Source organism: Acinonyx jubatus, chromosome E3 (genome assembly GCF_027475565.1).
Source record: "Acinonyx jubatus isolate Ajub_Pintada_27869175 chromosome E3, VMU_Ajub_asm_v1.0, whole genome shotgun sequence".
Lineage (NCBI taxonomy): Eukaryota > Metazoa > Chordata > Mammalia > Carnivora > Felidae > Acinonyx > Acinonyx jubatus.
In genome coordinates, this window is record NC_069398.1 from 31,730,516 (window position 1) to 31,752,738 (window position 22,223).

General features: G+C 61.3%; 1 protein-coding gene across 3 annotated transcripts; it reads left to right on the forward strand.

The window, feature by feature from the left end:
- The first annotated feature begins 3,028 nt into the window (after nucleotides 1–3,028).
- ZNF316 (zinc finger protein 316) lies at nucleotides 3,029–22,203 on the forward strand. Of its 3 annotated transcripts, none has more exons than XM_027042273.2 (6): nucleotides 3,029–3,167; nucleotides 7,310–7,686; nucleotides 7,899–8,017; nucleotides 8,838–8,964; nucleotides 9,520–9,633; nucleotides 16,723–22,203. In XM_027042273.2, exons 2-6 carry the CDS (start codon nucleotides 7,338–7,340, stop codon nucleotides 19,044–19,046), a joined length of 3,033 nt encoding a protein of 1,010 aa, XP_026898074.2. In that variant the 5' UTR covers nucleotides 3,029–3,167; nucleotides 7,310–7,337; the 3' UTR covers nucleotides 19,047–22,203. The 3 variants fall into 3 exon arrangements, with proteins under 3 accessions (XP_026898074.2, XP_026898073.2, XP_053069835.1); XM_027042272.2 differs by lacking the exon at nucleotides 3,029–3,167 and adding an exon at nucleotides 3,331–6,865; XM_053213860.1 differs by lacking the exon at nucleotides 3,029–3,167 and adding an exon at nucleotides 3,331–3,731.
- The last annotated feature ends 20 nt before the right edge of the window (nucleotides 22,204–22,223 follow it).

Below are 22,223 nucleotides of genomic sequence, written 5' to 3' on the forward strand. Positions count from 1 at the left end.
AAGCGGCTTTCAAACATCACTGTGTGATGGAGCAAAGGGGAGAGGAGGCAGGGAATCAAGACTGGAGCCTGGGGGTCTGGCTCTCCAGCACCCCTGTGGGGAGAGGACCGCCTGGCAGGGGCCCCACCCTAGGTCATGCCCAGGTTCCGTGCCTACAGGCCCTGGGGCAGCCAGCTCCGAACCCCGGCAGCTCTGGGCTTAGGTGGCGGGAAGGGTCAAGGCCAGGTGACTTCAGGACATGAAGAGTCCCAAGCGTGACCTGTTTGGGACAGCCTAGCACTGCTCCTGAGTAGGCACGAAGATGACGAAGGCCCAGAGGAGGGTCATCTGCAGAGGCGTGGCCAGTCTGAGGCGGCTGGCAAGGCCCCCAAGCACCCAGTCTGGATCCAGTGGAGAGCTGAGCTGGAAGCAACCAGATCAGGCGAGGTCGTAAGAGCAGGGGATTCTATTTATCTGACTATAAAGTAAGGCTCCCATCAAGGAGCTTAGCTTTTAGTCTCACAGAATAGCGGGCGGTCTGCCTGAGCACACCTTACTGCTGAAGCCACAGGTGTGGGGCAGAGGGGGAGTACACTGGGGGGAGCGTCCCAAGCCTAACTTTGACCTCAGACGCGCCGGCTGGGTGGTGGACTGTGGGGCCTTTGTGTGGCTGCACCACTTGGTGTCCTGGGACGGACAAGCTTTGGGGGACTCTGCCCATCACAGGGCAGGAGGAAGGAGAGGCTCCTGGGGGTGGGGGGGAGACAGAGCCTCAGAGAGGGGAGGAAACAGAGAGGCCCTGGGAGGTGGGGTGGGCAGCAGAGACTCAGGCAGAGCCTGCTGAGTGGGGAGAGTCTGGTGGACTCCATGCCTTTGAAAATCTCTTCAGAGAAGGGAGGGGAAGAAATCAGGTCTTGGTTTAGGCCTCAGGTGAGGGGACAGGCCAAGAAAAGTTCTGAGCAGATGCTGAGGTGATACCCGTCCCTGCCTGACAAGCCTAAGGCAGGGATGGAGCTGTTGGGTCTGTTTTAGCCCCCCACTCTACCCGCATATGCTTTCTGCCCAGCTTTGGGCATCGAACTGTGGCTGCAGCCCCAGGGCCCCCCTTGCACCCCCACAGTACAAGTGGATTTGGCCAATGGGCAGTGCTGGCGGGAAGGGTGGAGTATTCTCCCGCCTCGTCACAGGTGCTGCTCCCACTGAGTGGCCCCATTTGCACTGTCTCCAGCTCTCCACAGGCTGGGGAGACACCATCCCTCCCTGCCACCCCCCCCCCCCCGCCATGTAGGTCCAGGTGCCAGTCTCTGGGCCTCCATTCCCGCTGCTTCTCTTTCCCTGGCCTCCACTGCTCCTGCTCCTTAACCTACATTCAGAGCCTCTCATTGGGACCACCTGGGGGGGGGGTAGCGTCTACACTGGGGGTCCAGGGCTCCAAAGGACCAGACGGGAGGTGCCGTGTAGAAGCAGGGGCTGCTGGTCACTTCTCAGGGCCCCCTAACAGGTGCCCTGTAAGCCATGGCCTGTGTGTTGGGAGAACTTCTGATTTTATCCATCTTCTTACAAGAGACTTCCCGTTTTTAAGTGTTATATTAATTTGAAAACATTTTTAAACCACCAGGAGCTAAAGCCAGTCATTATGAGGAGTTAGGGTGGGCAGCTGGTGCTCTGGGCTCGAGAAGGCAAGAGTTGGGGTTGGGGGGGGGGGCTGCACCCCTCCCCTCTTCAGGACACAGGTTTGAGTCCTCTGTAAGCCTGACAAGCTCACCAGCCAGGGGCTGAGGTTTTGGAGGGCAGAAGCTGGTATTTCAGACAGGTTTGAACCTGCCCGAAGCCCATTAGGTTGCTGCTCTGTCTGGTGGGTCCAAGGCTGGGGGACCGCTACAGAAAATATAAGAATAATGGTACCTGTGGGGTGGGAGGTAGGGAAGGAGCCGGGCCACACCATTCCTGACTGGGGGTGTGGAGCCAGGCTGAAAAGGGCCCGGACCTCTGTGGGCACAAGAGCTCCGACCCCAGCCTCGCCCCTGGGGGTGGATGCAGACAGGTTTTGGGGAGGACTGCAGGTGGACCCTGAGTCCAGCGACCTCACCTTCTCACAGCTCCTACAGCCACCTATTGTTTGTACCTCCCTCTGCTTGGTAGACCCTTCTGTGCTCAGAGGCTGGCCCTCTTCGTGGTACTGATTTCAAGTCCTTCCACGCAAGGGCTCCAATGCAAGGATTGCAATGCATTCATTCAGCTGCCCTGGCCCCCCGCACCTTCAGTCCTCATCGTCATCCATTCTGGATAAATCCCCTACCTTTAGCAGCGCTGGTCCTACAGGCACTAGTGGTCCCACAAAGCAGTGCCTGTGAGCAGTGGACACCCGGCCCACCTGCTACAGTCCCTCTTGTCCATCACCTGCAAGGGAGCGCCCCTACCCTCGTCTGGTGTCATGGCACGCCAGCTGGATGGATGGCCTCCGCGAGGCTCCTCCATAGATCATGGCCTGTTTCCACCGACTCCGGACCTAGAGAGGGTCCGAAGGTTGGGGTGGGATGAACTCCGGTCTGGCACTCTGTAGTCATTCCCGAATCTTGGTTGAATTAGGAATCTCTACTGGGCTTGGGGAGGGAGTAGGCTCGCAGGTGAGAGGGATGTCACCGGTGACTCCAGGGAGAGGGCGGGGTTGGGGTGTCCAGGGGCTGGGGTCGAGGTCTCAGAGTTGGGGCTCATGGGGTGTCTGGGGGTGGGGTCTGAGCCTCGGATCTGGGCAGGGGACGCTGAGGTTCCCAGGACAGGGGGCCCTATGTCCGGTCGGGGCAAAGGGCGCTGGGGTGTCTAGGGGTGGGATGGGGTCTCCGGGCAGGAGTCGCTGGAGTTCCCAGGGGTGGGGCTGGGGTCTCCAGGGATTGGGTCGGGGTCGCGGGATGAGGGCACCGGGCTCCAGGGCCCAGAGCGCCCTCCCGCGCACGAGCGGCACCTCCTCTCCCTCCACGCACGCCCCCTCCGGGAGCCGCGCTCGACCCCGCGTGACCGGAAGTGGCCCCCCGTGGGCGCGGGCGGGGCGGGGCCCGGCGGCAGCACTTCCGGTGCCCACGCGCCGCCGCCGCGCAGCTCCGGGGCCGTCACTTTGTGTAGCGCTGGGCGCGCAGGCCCGGCCCGGCCCCGGCGTCCGGCGGCGGCTCGGCCGGCCCGGCGCGCGCGCGGTGAGTGGGCGGCGGCGCGGGCGGCAGGTGCGGGCGGCCGGGCGCGAGGGCCGGGCCGGGGGGTCGGGCCGCCCCTCCACGCCGGCGCTGGGAGGCCGCGGGGCCGACGGGGCCTGGCCTGGGCCTGGCGGGGCCGGAGCGGCGCGCCGGCCAGGCTCTCGGCGGCCGCGCCCACGCCCGGCGCCGCCCGCCGACCCCCGCCCGGCCCCGCGCGATGGGGGCGGGCTCCGACCCCCGGGGCGGGCAGAGGCCGGCGGCGCGGAGCAGGCGGGGCTGGGGAGGACACGCGCGGACTCCTCGGGAGGTGCCCGCCGCCGGCTAGGCCCGAGGGGCGGGGGTTGGACCGTGGCCGCCCCCGGGGACACACCCATCCAGGAGGGGCTGTCACCGCCAGAGCCTCTGCGGGAGACCCGAGCCCGATAAGCCCCCTGGAGGGATGGAAGTGGCTTGGCCAGGCGCCCCGGGAGCTTGCTTAGTGACCTTGGGGGCCTCGTCTGGGTCCTCCCTCTCTGCAAATGGAGGCTCCGGTGGGCTGCTATGCCGTCTTCTACTGCTGGTCGTCCGGTAGGGGAACTCATCCCTGGGGTTGGATAGGGTCTGGGCCGCCCCATGTGGCGGCAGAAGTGGGAGAGGGGCTGGCCTTTGGTAGAGGACTAGGTGGGTAGGGAGAAGGGGAGGTGTGCAGAGGGATTAGGCCCCTAGCTGCACCTGTGCGGAGAGATCTTGGTACTTGGTTTGGTTCAACAAGTGTTGGCAGGTCTGGGGAGCTGGCCAGCATAGTGAAGGGCTGGCCTGGGGGAGCTGGGGGAGTAGCCCCATGGATACACCTGCACCAGGAGCAAATCCTGGAGAGTAGGGGAGCCCGAGCCATGGACACACAGTGAGGATCCTAGTAGTCAAGGAAGGAAGGCTTCTTGAAGGAGGCAAAAACCTGGAAGGCCTTGAATAACAGGAGTGTGGTCAGTAAGGCCACCTAGAGGGAAGGAAGGGGCCTAGATATATGTGTACCCACACGTTTCTTTCTTTCTGTGTAGGCTTCTTGGATTTGGGACTTTTGTGGAGAGTTCTAACAGTTTCCAAACTTTGCTGCTGCTTTCTGTTCTCATAGAGGGTGTTTTGTCATCCTCAGTTCTGAGTGTCGGCAGTGCTGTGTCCTAGGGTGCAGGGCCCCAAGGGAAGTAAGGGTCTGGAATGCCCTGGGGGCTTATGTTGATGAGGCTGCTTACCTGACCCTCTGTGGCTTCTGACCTGGGATCGGATGCCAGGAGGCGGGCAGAGTGAGTTTCAGTGGGCTGGCAGGCTGGGAAGAGGAGAGAGGAGAGCGTGTGGGTCTGGGGGAGTGTGCCCAGCACCTAGCTGCCTGGTGAGGCAGAAGGAACCTGGTGCCTGAGTGACTGAAGTCTGTTTTCCGGAATGATTCTGTTCTGGATTCTGTGTTGGGGTATGTGGGGTGTCTGTTTGTGCTAGGCTGTGATTCCATCTGCAGAATGACTGCTGACCTCCAGTGCTGCTGAGCCTTTCCCTTCTCTGGTCATCAGCAGGTGCATTTTGGAGGAAAAGGGACTTCAGGTGACAGCCTCTTTGAAGGCAGAGACTCCATAGTGCTTCTGGGATGGGTTCCATTTTGAAGGACCCCAAAGAGTGGTCAGTCTGTTGTGGAACGTGGCAGTGGGGCCAGAATACCGAGGGTTTTGTTTTTTGTTTTTGTTTTTAGTGAGCTCTGTGCGCAACGTAGGGCTTGCACTCACAACCCCGAGATCGAGAGTCGCATGCTCTACTGACTGAGCCAGCCAGGTGCCCCTGAGTTTTTAAAATCTCATGTTATCATGTTGATTACAGACTTTAGAGCCGTTTCCTTAATAAATATTTGAGTGCTCGCTCTGTGCCTGGCACGGGGTGGGGTGGGGGGAGTGTTCAGAGATGAGCAGAGGGAACTTCGCCTTCCTGCAGTGGACTGTGTGCTTGGGGAGACAGGCACTCAGCAGACAGTTCTGTAAATATGTAAAAGTGAGGCGCCGTGAGGGCAGAGTTCAGAGAACTGTGTGAAACAGGGGACCCAGGAGGCTACTTCCAGAGGCTCAGTGAAGAAGAGGGGAAGTGAGAGCCGGGGAAAGGGAATGGCATGTGCAAAGGTCCGGAGGTGGGACCAGCATGGGGCCACTGTATTCCAAAGCCTTGGGGTTTTCTTCTTTTGTGAGTGGGTCCTCGGGTACAGCATACTGGCCTGTGGGAGTCTGCTCTGGATGGTGGCCAGGCAGAAGGCAGCTCTGCTGGGCTTGGTGTGGTGTCTGAGTTCAGTGTGGATTTGTAGCCCGAGGCCTGGGTGAGAAAAGCCCTCCTGTGGGCCTGAGGTGGGTGGTGGTTGGGAAACCTTTGCTGAGCACACTCTCAGTGCCCTGAGTGCCGGGGAGGGCTGTGCCCTCCTGGAAGTGGCTGGCGTTACCCACGGCACACGTTTCTACACCTGGGCACCCTCACGTGCCCAAAGAACCATGGAGACCGAGGAGGTTGGTTTGGGGGAGCGTCTGGAGGCTGGGGTGGCCTGTAGAGGCATAGCTCTTCACCTGTGACCTTGGATTCGGTGTCTGTGAATCTGCAATCTAGTCAGCTAGAGGGGAATGTGAGGGGCAGGACAGAGGTGGCCTCTGGGTGCCCACACATCCCAGCCCCTGGACCCAGGCCTTGGTCTCTGGAAGGCTCTCATGGGTGCACCGAGGCACCTGCTCTGAAAGTGTGGGTGTGTAAAGCTTCGGCAGCTCAGAGTGGTGCCGAGAACCGGTGCGTGCTGCCTCGTTAGTAGAAAAGCGAGGGGTTGTGGAATGAGAGCTTGTCACTGAGCAGTTTCCCTGTGGATACCTGGTGTTCTGAGCCGCTCTCGTGACCCTGCACGTCTCCATGTGGGGCGCCCCTGTCCCGTTGGAGGGGTTCCGTGGCAGATGCTGTCCACTGCTGGAGCCCGACGAGCTGCGCTGCGCCCACCTGCCCCACGTGGCCCGATGTTGCAGGATCCTTCTGGCGGTCGTGCCATCATCCCAGGGTGCTGGGGTTGCTGTGTTTGCAGTGGGCTCAGATCACTTCGGGAGTGGCCCACTTTAGGTCTGAAACGTTGACGGGGCTGGGGGGTAGGCTCCTCAAGTTTTCACTCAAGAAGGAGCCCCAGAAACCGACCTGTCAAAACTGTGACTCTGTCCTGCCCTTGGATCTCCACAGGCTGGTGGAGGGTGTGCACCTGGGAGGGAGGTGCGCCCCCCCCCCCCCCCCCCAGCCCTCGGGTCTGGGCCGTGCTGCCACGTGGCTCTGTCTCCGGAGCACCTGGGCTGAGGCAGCTGTGACACTGGTGTGAGTGGTACCCTGGAAGCCACTGGGCCTTTGACAGTTCCCTCCTGGGATTCTCTGATCCTTAAACTTGAAGAGCCGTTAAAGGGCATTTTAGGTTGTATCTGCTGGTCCGGCGATGAAGCAAGTCTCCACGAGCTGCTGAACTTTTCCCGAATGCCCTGGATGGAGTGAGGGGCCAGGGAGACGCAGGGGGCAGCGCAGACCCACGACGTCTTGTGTCGCTGCCTCTGGCAAATAGGAGCCCGACCGGCCTGCCTTCCAGGCGGTGGCGAATGAGCCCGCCTGTCTTACCTGTCACCCCTGCCCAAGCCCGGGCCTTTCCTCCCGCACCCCTGCTGGCACAGTGTCGGTGTGCAGAGGTGGGTCCCCCGGATGGAGGTGGGCTGTTGCTCACAGGCCACACTCGCCCCTTGCAGCCAGATGTGGGCCACCCTCGGCCGTGTGGCCTGGACCCCCTGCTTCTCACAGGCCCTGAGGATGAAGACCTAGGCTAAATCCCTGATTTACTCCTAGACGGCACAGCAGTTCGTGCCCTGCACAGAATTTCTGGCAAGAAGGAGCTGAGGCTGCATAATGGGGTCACAGAGAGGGGCTCTGTGGTTAGTCTTTCTGGGCACAGAGTGTCCCAGTTGTGCCTCATGACAGCACAGGAAGAGCCTCGGTCCTTCCTCCTTTGGTGTGTCACTATCTAGTGGGGGAGATAAGTCCTGCCTCCCGGGGGACGGAGGGAGGCCCGAGGAGCAGCGCGTGGGAGCGAGCGGGGGGTGGGGGCGGCTCATCCCCGCTGCCCGTCTGTGTTTCAGGCCGAGCTGAGGCTTTCCTCCGGAGAAGATGGCAGCTCTTCGTACGACCCCGGACTCACCAGCCACGCAGCTGGCGAAGGCGGAGGATGGGTTGGGATGTGGTCCTGCTCAGGAGGAAGAAGAGGAAGAAGAAAAGGGGGAAGAGGTGGAGCTGGAGGAGGAGGAGGAGGAGCTCCTAGCAGAGGACGGGGAGGACCAGGCGGTGGTGGAGGAGGAAGAGGAGGAGGGGGGGCAGGCAGGGCACGTGGAGCAGGTGGAGGTGGAGGTGGAGGCGGACGAGGACGAGGTGGTGGCAGAGGAGCAGAGTCCCACGTTGGGGACCCAGGGACGCCTTCACCGTGCCGGTGATGCCAAGTCCCCAGTTCTTCAGGAAAAAGGTAAGAAAAAGGAGCTGGCTTTGGGGGGAGGAGGTGAGGGAGCTTGGGAGGGCAGGTCGGGAGAGCTCTTTGGCCCGATAGGGTGGAGCTGGAGCGTCAGGACCCAGGCTTTGGAACGGAGGAGTGGGGGCTCCTGACCTACTTGCTGTCTGGGCAGGGGTGGCCATGAGGCCTGTTGGCGAGGGCAGGTCCCTAAGAGATCCTCCCCTCAGCCTTGCAGGCCAGCCAGGCTCCAGCCACACCTAGGGATGAGGACCTGGATGAGGATGAGGAGGATGAAGACGAGGAGGACGAGGAAGATGATGACGATTCCCTGACAGCTGGGTCTCAGGTGAGCCGCTCTCTCACTTGGAGCTCAGTTAACCAGGCAGGCTTTCCTGAGGGGGAAGCCTGGCACCTGCTGTCCTGGAGAGCCCTGTTGTCAAGGCAGAGGCGCCGTGGTCATCAGGGCGAGCTCAGGCTGTGAGCAGGGACGGGGCAGCAGGACGCGGCTGGGGGTCTCTACCCGCAGAGCCATGGGATATGGTTCCACTTCCCGGGGGCCCGAGACTTCCCAGGCCATTGGGATGTCCTGAGTGTGTTGACTGCCACTTACTCAGCTGCTCTGTGCGTAGTTATTTCAGGGGACTGGCTCTGTCCCAGGATCGGGCTGTGGTCCCTCACCTGGAGTGCCGCTCGCCTGGCCGGGCTCTGGCTTCCTGCCGAGCCCAGGCAGATTAGTCGATGCCACATACTCACCCAGGCGTGGGCCCTCTCATTGCTGATGCGACTACTGGCTTAGGTTGGACGATGACATAGGAAGGGAGGATACCACCTCTTAGCACGGCCGTGGACTTGAGCTGCATTGTCTCCTGGCCTCAGTGTGAGAGTCTTGGCTCTGCCCCACACAAGCTGAGTGCTCACCCCGTCTGAGCCTGGGTTCCTCACCTCTGAATGGACGTGGGGTCCTTGCCTTCCAGGGTGCAGCCAGGCTCAGAAGCCCTCGGTGCCACTGGGGCTTTGGGCTGTTGGGCTGTGTCCCCGTGAGCTCCATGTTGCAGGTCCACGGGCAGTTCTTCCTGAAGTAATTTTCTGTCGCTCTCTTTCTAGGGGCTCCCCTGCCTCTCTCCTAGGGCAGCTTAAGGCAGTGGCCAGGGCTCTTTGTTTTCCAGGGGCTGGTCACCTTTGAAGACGTGGCTGTGTATTTCTCGCTGGAGGAGTGGGAGAGGCTGGACACAGGCGAGCGGGACCTTTACAAGGATGTCATGCAGGAGAACTATGGGATCCTGGTGTCCTTGGGTAAGCAGGGGGCCTTCCGTCCCCAAGAGGCATTCCTACGTGATGACTGCCAGCAGCTTAGCTGTTTGAGAGAGTGGCTTCTGAAACCCCAGGGTCTAGGAGAAGGGGGTCCTGGATCCAGCCCACCTCTTGGGGGTCCTTAGGGACCACTCTGGCTTCTGGGTGGGGCTGTGTTCTGGGGTCTTCCCTGTGGTCCAGCAGTGCCGTGAGCCAGGTGGATGTGTTCTGGGAGCCACCGGTCCAGCTGTGGTCTCTGTTCTGTATACTCCCCAGGGGCCTCCAGGGGGGAGGAGTCAGGTGATAGAGGAGAGGGGTGAGGAAGGTGTGGGGGGGCCCTGCAGAAGAGCTGGGGGGTATCAAGGCAAAGTTCTAGAGAAGTGAAGGTGGGCTTTCCCAGCGTGGAGGCTGGGAGGCAGGAGAGCTGGTCCTGGGAAGGAGGGAGAAGAGCGGCAAGAGAGTGAGGAGGGCTTGGGGTGTTGGGATGGCACCACGTGGGGTGCGGGCGGGCCTGGCCAGAGCGGCCCTGCAGCTGCTGGTTGTCCTTCTCCTGGCCAGGATACCCAATCCCCAAGCCGGATCTGATCTTCCGGCTGGAACAAGGGGAGGAGCCCTGGGTCCCAGATAGCCCCCGTCCTGAGGAAGGAGACATTGTCACTGGCGTCTACACAGGTGAGTATGAGATGGACTCTCATGCGGTTTCTGCCTCTGTAGCTCCTCAGAGCCCTGCCGACTTTGGCCTTCACCTTAGCTCTCTGCTGCAGCCCTGGTGCTGGCGGTCTGGGCCGTGGACGGGTGCGTGGAGACAGGGAGGCCGTCGTGCGCCAGTCTCTGCCTTTGTGGGTTGGCTTCTCTTGATTCCAGCCTGTGGTCGTCCAAGGCTGGGGAGTCCTTACAGAACCTCGAGCTTCCTCTTAGGAGCCCTTCACACTGTCCCTGTCCCTGCCTTGGAGCGTCTCTTTGGGTTTTGGAGTTGTTTTGGTAAGCGAGGGCCAGTTGTTAAGTCTTTGGCGCAGAGGGATGGGAGTGGGCACGCTCGGTCCTGGCCGTGCCAGAGCCCTTCTGGGTCCCAGACTGGAGCCGGCTCTTTGCCTTCTGCACCCACTTGGCCATCTCTGAACGAAGGGTCTGGGGGGCCGGCCACAGGCCTGGGCGGGCAGCCGCGCACCCTTCCCGGGAGGAGGTTTGGGAGGGATGCGTACGGAAAATGTTCAGGGTGGCAAATTTCTCCGGGGACTGAGGCGACTCTGGCTCTGTTCCTCTAACCCCCTGAGCTTTGCTTGCTTTACTCACACAGGGAATAAAGAAATTCGAACCGAATCCATAATTTCCAGGCTGAGGGCGCGGGACTGTCGGTTCTGTGGGGGTGCTTCAGGAGGTGTGTGTTAGGCTCGGTGTTTCAGGGCTCCCTGGGGGCCCTTGCATGGCGGGTGTACCAGCCTTGGGTTGGAGTGATGTCACCTTAGTGAGGGGTGCTGGATGGCTCACGCCGGTCACGTGCCTGGATAGACTCAGAGCCTCTCCTAAACGTGTTTTTAAATAAAAACAGAGAAACACAGACAATGCTACACCTACACGTGTACTCTTCAAAGCATTTTCCCATTTACTTTGTGTCCTCACGGCACCCCCCGTGACATGGCAGGGCAGAGGAGAGCAGCCTCCCTTGCAGATGAGGAAATCGGCTTCTAAAGTGGTGGTTAAGAGCCCGGGCCCCGCTGTCCATGGTGTTGCAGAATGGCCTTCCTGCCCCAGCTGTCCACCCTCTCCGGGACCCTGTCTGGGAGCCATTCCTGGGCTGCAGACTGGGGAGGGCTTTAGTTGGTGAGACCATGGCAGCTGCTTACAGGATGAGGCTTGGATGTGGGTGATGTTTCTCAGGGGGCCTTAGTGGGGGGTCGGCCCTATTCAGCATAGTCACCTGCAATTAAAGGGGCCACAGACCTCCGTCGGCCTGTCTCTTATCATGTGGTCTAGATGTGGCCCCATTGTCTACGCTTCTTGGAGGGTCCTGGGGTGCAGACTTTCGCAGGTTTCAGCCTGGGTGGTCCCCACAATGTGACCTGTGACCCTGGGTGAGTTTGGCAGCTCCCTGAGGAGGACGGCTAGCCAGGCCACCGCCCCTCTGTCCTCCCCAGTGGCTGGTTGTTGTGCCAGGTAGGGCCGGTGAGCCCAGAGTGCTCCCCTATCCCACCCCTCCTGTCTGGGGAGCCTGAGGTAGGGGCAGGACCAGGCATAGTCTTAGACGTGGCCTTGTGCCCGGGAGGGGATACAGTAGCCAGGGCTGGGGTCAGCTTGGGTGCACTAAATCCACCTAAGGTCCTTCTTAACTAGAACTGTAGTCTGTTTGCTAGACGGCCTCCTTCCCTTTTCTCCCTGTACTCATTTCTGAGCACCTGAGTCAGTTGAGAATTGAGGATTGCTGGGTCTGGGCGGGACAGATGCCGACTGTTCTGAACCCAGCAGAGTTTCTGGATTTCTAGATTGGAGTCTGGCAAAACACAAGTGTATTCCTCTCTTGTGCTGCTTGAAAAATTGGGCCAAGAGGTCTGGTACATTGTCCGCCTCCCCCGACTCAGGCACCCCATGACCGGTCCGGTGCTGACTTGGCGCGTCCTGCTCTGGCTCCCCACCCCGTGGCCACCTCCTCCAGCTCCCGGGTGCTGGCTGTCCTTGCCTCTTCTGACCCCACCCCTTTCCTGCACCTGTCTCCTCACCTGGCTTAGATAGCAGCACCTCTCCCTCCCTCGTGATTGCCCTGTGCAGTCGCCTGCCGGACCCCTGCCCCTGGCAGCAGCCCGTTCCCTGCCCACACGCGCACTGGAGCAGGGATCGTGGCTGGAATACGGCATACCTGTGGGCTGACCACAGGCCTCCTGAGGACGCCGCCGCCACCTTGGCCTGCTGGGCTGGCCTTGTGTCCTTGCTAGGCTGGCTTCTCTGCTCTCTGAGATATGGACCCTCTTGGCCTCAGGACTCCACGTGCCTCGATTTCTCAGCTGCTTTCCCGGCTGCTTCTCCGCCTGCCCTCGCTTGTTTACGAGACCAGGACGGTCCTGCGTCCTCTTCTGTCCTCTCTAGGTGACTGGTGACTGGGACCAGAGCCTCCGGTACCATTTCTATCTCTGCTGCCCATTCTCAGCTGCTTTCTCGAGCCCTGACCTTGTCTGCTTGACATCTCCACTCAGTTATCTGATGGGCGTCCCTCAGTGAATCCCCCCAGCCCCCAGCGTGAAGTGGCCCCGCTTGTCCCCCGCAGGCCCTCCTTGCAGTGTCCTGGGCACCTGAGTGGGCCTGGCTGCCTGCCTGAGTGGTCCTTGTCCCTCTGCCTTCGTTGCACTACCCCATCCCACGCTTCTATGAGGCCATCAGGCACAGGTGTTCCTGAGCTGGCCGTCTGCCTTACTCTCTGGAAGTTTCCCCATGCGCTTGGAATAGCATCTGGGCTCTCTGCTGTGGCCTTGAGACCTGCCGCCCTGCCAGACTCACTTCACACACCCTTGGGTCTTCAGGCTCAGCTCCACAGCCAGCCTTTCTCTTCAGGCTCTCACCTGCCTCAGGGCCTTTGTGCCTACTGTTTCCCCTGCCCAGAGTGCCCTTTGTGTGGCTGGCTCAGCTCTTAGGTCCCTACTAAGTCGCGTGTTCTCTGACCACATAGACTTCAGGAGCACTCCCTCCTGCCTTCCTCCAGGATGTTTCCTGCACGTACAGCAGACAGTGCTGTCTGAAACGGTCCTGGCTGGATGTTTGCTTCCTCATTTCCTGCCTGCTGCCTCCGGCAGACTCCATAAGAGCTGGCACTGTGTATTGTCCACCCCTGTGCTGTCTCCACGGTACCTGGCGCGGGCCTGGCACCCAGTGAGGCTGGCTGCTGGTCCTGCCCCTCACGTGAAAGTGAAGGACAGACGAGGAGTACAGAATGCAGGGTTAAACCTGCCTGAAGATGATGCAGGAGAGGATAGAGAGAAAATTTAAAGGCAGTAAGAGGTAAAACACTAAGGTGGGCGAATCCCATGGTGGGTGAGCGCGGGGAGTGGTTCTGGAGAGGAGGAACTCAGAGTGGCTGTGGAGCGGAGGTACAGGCTGGGCGCCAGCCTGCAGGTGGTGTCTACCTCACACAGCCCGTGAGTGCCTGTCTGTCCTTGGGAGAACTGGGGTGGGGGGGTGTCAGACCTCAGCACGGGCTTTCCCTTTGTCACACCCCCGAGGGGACCTGGGATATCACTGAATCCCCCTTCGTGGTCTGAGCCAGGGAGAAGGCACGGAGGTGCTGTCTTGCCTCAGACCCCGGGGTTCAGTGTCGGCAGAAGGGGAAGGAGCCAGGAAACATTCCAAGTGAGGAGGGGCCCGGCCTCGAGCTCTTGCTAATAACTGGTCCTTGGTATTACAGTTCATGGTACAAATGAGGAGGCTGAGGCCAGCGATGGGGGGCGGGCTCTGCCCTCACGGGAGGACAGTTCGAAGCACAGAAACCTGGCCCTGTCGGGAGCTGTCACACTGGAGTCCAGCCCTGATTACCAAATCCCTGCTCAATGGGGAGGAAAGGCAGCTGGCCGGCAGCCCTGGAGGAAGGAGCCATACGCAGCTTTGAGCACACCAGCCCCTGTCCGTGTCCTCCTTTGGTAACTGTCCCCAGGTGGGGGCCTCTCCCCAAGGCCACCTCGAGGCTCCGGGTCTGGAGGAAGAGGCAGGAGCAGGTGTGGACTTTACTTAGAGGTTGCAGCAGAGAGGTGTTTAGTCAGAGCAGACCCACAGTTGACTCACTGTTGGGCCTGAGGGCAGGCCTCTGGGTCCCTGGACAGGGGCAGAGGCTGCCTGAGGGTGGGAGTCCTAGTAAACGGTGGCACCGTTCTCCGGGCGTTGTGTGTTGGTCATGCGGAGCAGCTCAGGGGTACAGGTGCACCAGGTGTGTGGCCCAGGGGCCCTCCCCTTCCCCAAGGCCCTCCGATGAGCGCCTGGGTAGGGCACTTACTAGAAGTACCTCGGGGGCTGTGCTGAGGCTGCCACTGGTCAGCCCCTGGGATTGTCACTGGGCCTCTGAGGGCTGGTTCCAGCCTAGCTAATCACCCAGGGTCACACTCCTTAGGAGCAATGTCTCTGGGGATGGAACACCGGCTCCCACTCAGGGTCCTCCCCTCTACCCTCTCCCTGTGGATTCTGGAAGAAGCAACTGTGTTTGACCCCATAGGCCACTGTTGCAAAATGTCCCGTCACCCTCTTTGTCAGAGCAAAACCTCTCTGTCCTGGCTCTTGTGTCACAAGTAGACCTGGTAAGTGCTCACTTGGATCCCAGGTTGCCCCCTGGAAACCCTGTCCCCATCGCAGCCCGGAGTGACCCTTACATGGGACACCCCCACTCCAGGGCCCAACCTCCAGACCTTGGCCCACTTTGGTGACAGGAGGCAAGGGAACAGAGCCCAGCCTAGGGCAGGCTGCTCTTCCTCTGCTCTTTGTCCTGTGGCCCCTTTGTCCTGTGCCTTCCAGAGGTCCTGTCTTGCGGTGCAGCCAGCTCTGACTGCTAGGGACGTGGCTGCCCTTACCATCCTTCCCTTGGTGTTAGTGGTGCTCTCCATGACCTGGCTGTGTGTTAAGTGTCGTCTTGTTCTCGGATAAATGGCTGTGCTCGTTCCAGGGCTAGTGACCCGGTCCCCCAGGTCCCTCTTATGATCACTCTCTCTGTAGAGCCTTGTTCAGAGGCTCGAGGTAGGGGCAGGGCAAGGGTTCACCCCCCACCCCAGGGTGCATGGGGGAAACTTTCTGCTGCTCCTGGACCCCAAGGAGGAGGTGTGGTGGGTGAGTCACTGGGACCTGGCCCACCCCTTCCAGTACTGAGTGGCTGAGGTCGCCTGTTGGTGAGCCCTCATTTGGCCTGAGTGGCTGTTTTGGAGCCAGCAAGTCCTGCCCCTAGGCTAGGTCCTGGGGTGCACAGTCACCCCACTAAGACATTGCACTTGTTCCTCAGCTTGAATTCCCCCTGCCTTAGGGAGTCTCATTCAAACTAGTCACGACCCTCACCAGAGTCTTGAGTTAAAATTCTTTTTGAGACTCACGGAAAGAATTCCAGTGGATCTATCCGCTCAACTGCCTGACCCTCCCACCGACAATCCCATCTCGTGAGGGCACTGCAGTCTCGGCAGTGAGGAGCATGCCCCCTGTGCTGTTGAGGTCGCTGCCACTCCACAGCACCCACTCATGCCCTGGGTGGCACCTGCAGGCAAACTGAGCTTAGTTCAGGGAACTTCTGTCTCTTGCTTAAAGCTTATTTTTACTACAACGGTATATTATTAACTGTAGAAAATTTAAAGGATTGCAATTATGAAAAAATAAAATAACCCATCTCTGTATCCCTTTACACGATGTGTGGTTTTTTTTCACAGCTGAAATCATGCCTGTGTCTGGCTTTATTTCACTCTGCGCTGTGCTGGGTTTGCCCATGTGACCATATCACCATACATGTAGAGTGCCGTACAGAAATACAGGACGAGGGCTGAGCCGGGGGTGGGCAGCCCTGCCGGGCCCGGACCTTCCCTTGGGGGCAGGACTCAGCAATCAGACTCATCCAGCCAGGTGATGTCTGGCACTGGCCACAGTTTTGGTGGCGGACCCAGGTGGGGTAGAAGGGATTCCCACCCTCGGAGCCCGAGCCTTCCAGACGTTAGGGTTCTGAAGTGGGCTACAGCAATGGTGTGCGCCCACTGTGGACACACGTGGGGCAAAGTATTCACGAGAAAGTAGGCACACAGGTACTTTGGAACACCTGGGGCCACCGTGGGTCAGGCTTTTCCCTTCTGTTCCTTGGGATTCAGTGCCTGCCCCGTAAATAGTAGTTCCCTCCTGGGTGTATCATAATGGCAGGTATATCAGGACTCCATTATATAAAGTAGAAAACCCTGCAGGCCCGAGTCCATATCCATGACCTGCACTGAAGGGAGAGGTCGGGGTGCGGTTTGCTGGGGGAGGTGCAGAACTGCAGGACCTTGGAGAGGGGGCGGTCTTTGGCCTCCTGTGATAAGGTGCTTGCAGTCCCCCAGTCTTAGCCACCTGGGGACTGTTTCCCAGATGCACACTCAGAAAAAGCCCAGCTTTGGGGTGGCTTAGCAGGGGAGCGTGGGCTATACCTGAATAGTTGCTGGTGGCTGTTAGGATGAGTGCAGAGAGCTGGGGCCCAGTGGCCCCTCTGGGTCCCCTCCACTTAAGGTAGCTTTTCTGGTTCTGCTCTTGAGTATGGGAGGGAGACCCATGGCTGCTGGCCAGCCTGAGGCTGGTGAAGAATTCAGAGGTGAAGGGCTGCCCAGCAAAGCTTAGGTGCTTAGGAGGGCAGGTCCTCAGCGGCAGGGGCCCGGGGCTGTGCTGGCACCACAGTTTTGCTGGCCTTGGGCCAAGCAGGGGTGGGGGGTGGAATTCTCTGGAACACAAGGGGCTTTGAGGAAAACAGCTTGGGGATCTTTTTCTGAGCACAGGACCCCTGCCCCCTGTAATATTCTCACAGGAGCCTGCAGGCAAGGTCACCAACTTTGTAGAGCATCCCTGTTCCTCAGCAGGTGGCATTAATTAGTTGATGCCGTTTGAGAACAGTCCAAGAAGTGAAGGAATCTCGGCTTCCCTAGGAGGGACACCCATGGAGGAGGCGGTGGCTTCACTGAAACGGAGGTGCCCTGTCCCAGACGGGGGATGGTCCCGCCCAAGCTGCGATTTCTCAGGGGGAGGAGCCTGCAAGGAGCTGCCTCTCACCTCTTTCTTCTGGCCTGCCTTTGTCACCTTCAGGGGCCTGGTTCTGGACCGACGATATAGAGGACCACGAGGAGGAGGAGGACGAGGACTTCCTGGCGGAGGTGGCCGAGGAGGAGAACGAGCCCCCGGGGCTCTGGTCAGCAGCTTATGGCGTGGGGGACGTGCCTGGGACATGGGGCCCCGATGACTCGGATTCGGCGCAGACTCCGGAGGGTTGGGGTCCCGACCCCGGGGGCCTCGGGGTTCTGGCCGAGGGGTCCGAGGCGAAGCCTTTCCTGCCGGGCCGGGAGCCTGGCGCGAACCTGCTGGCACCCTGGGCGTTCCCTGCCACCGTGGCTGCTCCGGCAGGGCGGCCCGAGACCACGTGCGACGTGTGCGGCAAAGTGTTCCCGCACCGGTCCCGGCTGGCCAAACACCAGCGCTACCACGCGGCCGTCAAGCCCTTCGGCTGCGACGAGTGCGGCAAGGGCTTCGTGTACCGCTCGCACCTGGCCATCCACCAGCGCACGCACACCGGAGAGAAGCCCTTCCCGTGCCCGGACTGCGGCAAGCGCTTCGTCTACAAGTCGCACCTGGTCACGCACCGGCGCATCCACACGGGCGAGCGGCCCTACCGCTGCGCCTTCTGCGGTGCGGGCTTCGGGCGCCGCTCCTACCTGGTCACGCACCAGCGCACGCACACCGGAGAGCGGCCCTACCCGTGTCCGCACTGCGGCCGCAGCTTCAGCCAGAGCTCGGCGCTTGCGCGGCACCAGGCGGTGCACACGGCCGACCGGCCGCACTGCTGCCCCGACTGCGGCCAGGCCTTCCGCCTGCGCGCCGACTTCCAGCGCCACCGGCGCGGCGGCGGTTGCACGGAGCCCGGCGGCGAAGGCCCTCGGCGGGAGGCCTGCGACGCGGTCCCTGCGGCGGGGCCCGAGGAGGCCGAGGCCGGGCCGGAGGGGCCGGAGGAGGCCGAGGCCGGCGAAGCGGACGGAGAGGCCGAGGTGGAGGCGAGAGAGGAGGCGGCGGCGGTGGGGCCCACCCCCGGGAGTAAGGAGGACCCCGAGCCGGACAGGCGGTTCCTCGAGGTGGGCAACGGCCTGGGGGAGGGCGAAGGCCCTTCCTCGCACCCCCTCGGCTTCCACTTTCCCGTGCACCCTAAGTCCTGGCTCCACCCGGACGGCTTCCCGATCCTGGGCCTCCCGGACTTCGGGGACCGGCTGCCGGCCGACGGGCGCCCCCTGCCGGGACCCCTGGGGGGCCGGCTCGCCCTGGTGGAGGGCGCGGGGCTGGCCTGCGACCCCTTCGGCGGCAGCGGACCGGGGGGCGGCGGCGGCGGCGGCGGCGGGCTTCGCGCGTTCGCGCCGGCCGTCGGGGGGCTGCTGGCCGAGCCTGCGCCCGCGGCGCTGGCCGAGGAGGAGAGCCCGTGGATCTGCTCCGACTGCGGCAAGACGTTCGGGCGCCGGGCGGCGCTGGCCAAGCACCAGCGCTACCACGCGGGCGAGCGGCCGCACCGCTGCGCGGACTGCGGCAAGAGCTTCGTGTACGGCTCGCACCTGGCGCGGCACCGCCGCACGCACACGGGCGAGCGGCCCTTCCCGTGCCCCGAGTGCGGCGCGCGCTTCGCCCGCGGCTCGCACCTGGCGGCGCACGTGCGCGGCCACACGGGCGAGAAGCCTTTCGTGTGCGGCGTCTGCGGCGCGGGCTTCAGCCGGCGCGCGCACCTGACGGCGCACGGGCGCGCGCACACGGGCGAGCGGCCCTACGCGTGCGGCGAGTGCGGCCGCCGCTTCGGTCAGAGCGCGGCGCTGACGCGGCACCAGTGGGCGCACGCCGAGGAGAAGCCGCACCGCTGCCCCGACTGCGGCAAGGGCTTCGGCCACAGCTCAGACTTCAAGCGGCACCGGCGCACGCACACGGGCGAGAAGCCCTTCCGCTGCACCGACTGCGGCCGCGGCTTCGCGCAGCGCTCCAACCTGGCCAAGCACCGGCGCGGCCACACGGGCGAGCGGCCCTTCCCGTGCCCCGAGTGCGGCAAGCGCTTCTCGCAGCGCTCGGTGCTCGTCACGCACCAGCGCACGCACACGGGCGAGCGGCCGTACGCCTGCGCCAACTGCGGCCGCCGCTTCTCGCAGAGCTCGCACCTGCTCACCCACATGAAGACGCACCGCAGCGCGGCCGGCGCCCCCGGCTCGGCGGCCGCGCCCCCCGCGTCCAAGGCCGAGGCGCCCGCCAAGGGGCCGCCGGGCGCGGGCAGCGGGCCCGGGGAGCGCGGCAGCACCCTGCTGGAGTTCGCGGGCGGAACGAGCTTCGGCTCCGAGCCCGCGGCCGCCTTCGCGGGGCCCTCGGGCGCCTACGAGGAGAGCATCCTGTGATGGCCCGAGGCTGACGGAGGCGCAGCCCGCTGGGCCGCCGGCCCCTTGCTCCTCTGTCCTTGGGGTGCTGAGGGCCCCAGTCCTGGTGCGGTGCCTTCCCCTCAGCCCCCGGTGCACCGCCCCGCCCGCCCCCGCCCGGCCTCGGGCGCCCCTCCTGCCCGGCCCCGGGGAAACCGGGCCGCCAAGCCCGTCCGGCCGTACAGGGGGCGCGCGGGGAGAGGAGAGCCGCGCGCGCGGAGGAGGCGAAGGCAGGGGGCGGCCACCCCGACCAAGACTGCGGCATCCCTGGGTCTGTGCTGTCAAGCCAAGCGGTAGGGATGGCGGGCGATGTTATTTATTTCACTCGGATTCCAATTTGGGTGGCCTGGGGTACCGGCGGCCGACGAGTTTGTGAGTGGGTTGTACAGCGAGGGCGGGGATGCCCTTGCGTCAAGGGGAGGGGAGGGTGGTCGAGGGCAGAGCATCCCGCTCCTCCTCCCGTGGGTTCGGCTGACGACTTCTTCCATTCCTCAGTGAGAGACTTCAGGGACCTTCTGGTCATTTGAGTGTGTCCGGGAAGTTTTAGGGACTGCGCGTGGCTAAGGGGAAGCCTTAGGGTTTCCAGAGGACGATGTTCCTCCCTACCCCGGGGGGACAGACATGCAGCTAGGAGAGCTTTTATTCTGTCTACTGTGGATATTTATTTCCATCTCTTGTGTGGCCTGAAGAATCTGGGAGGAGAAAACGGCAGAAACCAAATTTGTGGCCCCAGGCTGGTGGGTTGCAGGTGTTTGCAGGGTCCTGAGGGAGTTTGAAGCCTTATTCTGGGGAGAGTCACCCACTCTCCCCACCCCACTGGAGCACCCGGATCAGCCAGGCACTCGTGTTGCCGGGTGGGTTTCGGTCTCAGCCTCCTCTTCGAGCCCTTCGGTACTCTCACCCCCGACAGCCAGAGGCGGCACACTCAGAGATCCTTGGGGGCCTCTTGCCCGCTGCTGAGCCAAGGCCCCAGCCTTCAGCTGCCTGGGCTGTCCCCTCCCCTGGGGCAGGTGGACACACAAGGCCCTGCCCTCTGAGCCCAATGCTTCTTTAGATTTAATAACCAACTGTAAAGCAACAGGTCGGCAGCAGGATCGTTTCTCACAACCCTACGGGCTTGGGGCCCTGTGATGTCCGCAGGTCCCTTTAACTCTGCTTCTGTCACTATTCTGTACTAGAAGCAAGTAGTGTTTCCGTTTAGAATCCCATTTCACAGGATGGACAGTCTGCACAGTGGCAGTCCACCTCTGGGGGTGCGGACTTGAGCCTGTGGCTCAGTGACAAGCCAGGCACCCAGCTATGCAAGGCCCGCACCTGGTGGGCACCCCACCCTCCGGGTTGGGCCATTGGGAGCCACTGGGCAGGCAGCTGAAGTGTGGCTCACGTGAGAGCCCTCTCTTCCCTCATGCCTTTTGGGCCAATGTGAGTGGGGCCAGAAAACAGACTTTGAAACAACTGCATTCCCTTTTAGACCTAGTTCCTTCTGTTTTAGTGTAGGCATGGCCTTGGGGCCTGAGAGCCAGCAGCCGGGCTCTCCAGCGCTGGGGGCGGGGTAGGAAGCGCAGTAGTTGGTGGGTGGGGCGGGGGCGTGGACGGTGGTGGTAAGAATTGGCCTGGCTGGATGAGGTGACGGGGTGGGGTGGGCGACGAGGAGGACAGGGGTCCCAGGAGGCGTCCGCAGTGCTGGGCGATGCCTTCCTGCCCTCAGTTTCTTTCCTCTCCCTGTGGGCCGGGAACGTCGGGGGCCAAGGGCAGGGCGGAGTAGCCCTGCACGGCCGGGGTCCGGCTCCGTGCTCCTCCCTCCGTGCACACCCCTCAGAGTACGACCTGACCTTCGGTGCCCCTCCTGGGCCCCAGCTGCTGCTGCCTGGCCGCGGAGCCATCGGCAGGAGGACCTAGCTTTAATAAAGAGTGGAGAAATGAGCTTTCTGACTGCATTCCGTGTTGTTGCCGCTCGGCTCCTCCGTGCCCTCAGGGAGGCTCTCTGTGAGGGCTCGGGCCTTGTTTTTGCAAAAAAGAAAAAGAAGAAAAAAGGGTTTTTTGTTTGTTTGTTTGTTTGTTTGTTTAAGGAGTTTCTCCTTTCAGAAACTAAAATTGGCCTCCGAGGAGTCAGCCCACGATGAGCTTTGGCCTGCTGCCTGTGTCCGCCACGTCTCTCTGGGAGTCCCCAGCCACACTGCCACATGCTCTTTGTAATACACCCATCCTGGAACCTTACTGTGTTTGGGATTGTTTGCTCCAGCTTTCCCGCGGTCAAAGGAGAGGGGCCAGGTCCCCTTCCTGGGGGTCCAGACACCTGCCGAGTCCCAGACATTTCCTCAGAGGCCCCAGCGCTGCGTGGGCTTATCCGGGCTTACCTGCTCTGTGCCGGGGAGAAGCACACATCCCAGGACCCCAAACACCTTCCTTTGAGCTGATTTACTGACTATCTGCTCACCACATGATGTCCCCCCAACCAGATCTGACCTCCCACCCTTTCCCCAAGCATTTGGAAAATACAAACTATGAAGTAAATTCTCTTTCAAATGTGATTTCGAAGCATCAGAACCGAGCCCAATATTTCAGTTTAAAAAAAAAAAAAAAAAAAAGACCGGCTTTGAGAGGCAAATGGAGGTTAAGACCTAGTTAAAAATTGATAGCCTTGAGGATCTGGAAGTCTATTCAGAAAAGGTAAATTCTTCCCTGATAGGGCTTACAGACGTCCAGACAAATTCTTTTTTATCTGGGGGATGGGGGGGGGGGGGCAATCCTGATGGTCATAGAAAAAAAAAGCCCTTCTGGTGTTGAGAGGACTTCTAAATTAATGGAGTCCCTAATCAATTCCCCAAGTATCAGTTTATCAGCTTCGATCATTGCCAAGGAGTGGAAGCCCCCGTGAGATGTGACCCATGAAAGGAGGAGTTACTCTGAGAGTTTTGAGGCTCTGAGCATCCCTGTGGCCTCCACCCACCTTTGTCATTTTCCTGTTTGTCTACTGCTTGTATTTGCCCAACCTCCTTCCTGTCTCCTGACCCTTACACTTGATCTCTTCAGACACTTCCTTCTAACTTTTTTTCTTTCTCCAATTGGCTACATATGGAATAAAGTATTTTGAGATTTTTTGGTTATATTTATTAAATAAAGCTTTATGATCCTTGTTCATTATTTATTTTTTTTCCT

What these genes read in the sequence shown, in the direction of transcription:
- ZNF316 (XM_027042273.2), top strand. Translation starts at nt 7,338, where the DNA reads ATGGCAGCTCTTCGTACGACCCCGGACTCACCAGCCACGCAGCTGGCG. An exon ending in TGGGATCCTGGTGTCCTTGG is followed by an intron (nt 8,965 to 9,519) that starts GTAAGCAGGGGG and finishes TCTCCTGGCCAG; the next exon opens with GATACCCAATCCCCAAGCCG. An exon ending in TGTCACTGGCGTCTACACAG is followed by an intron (nt 9,634 to 16,722) that starts GTGAGTATGAGA and finishes TGTCACCTTCAG; the next exon opens with GGGCCTGGTTCTGGACCGAC.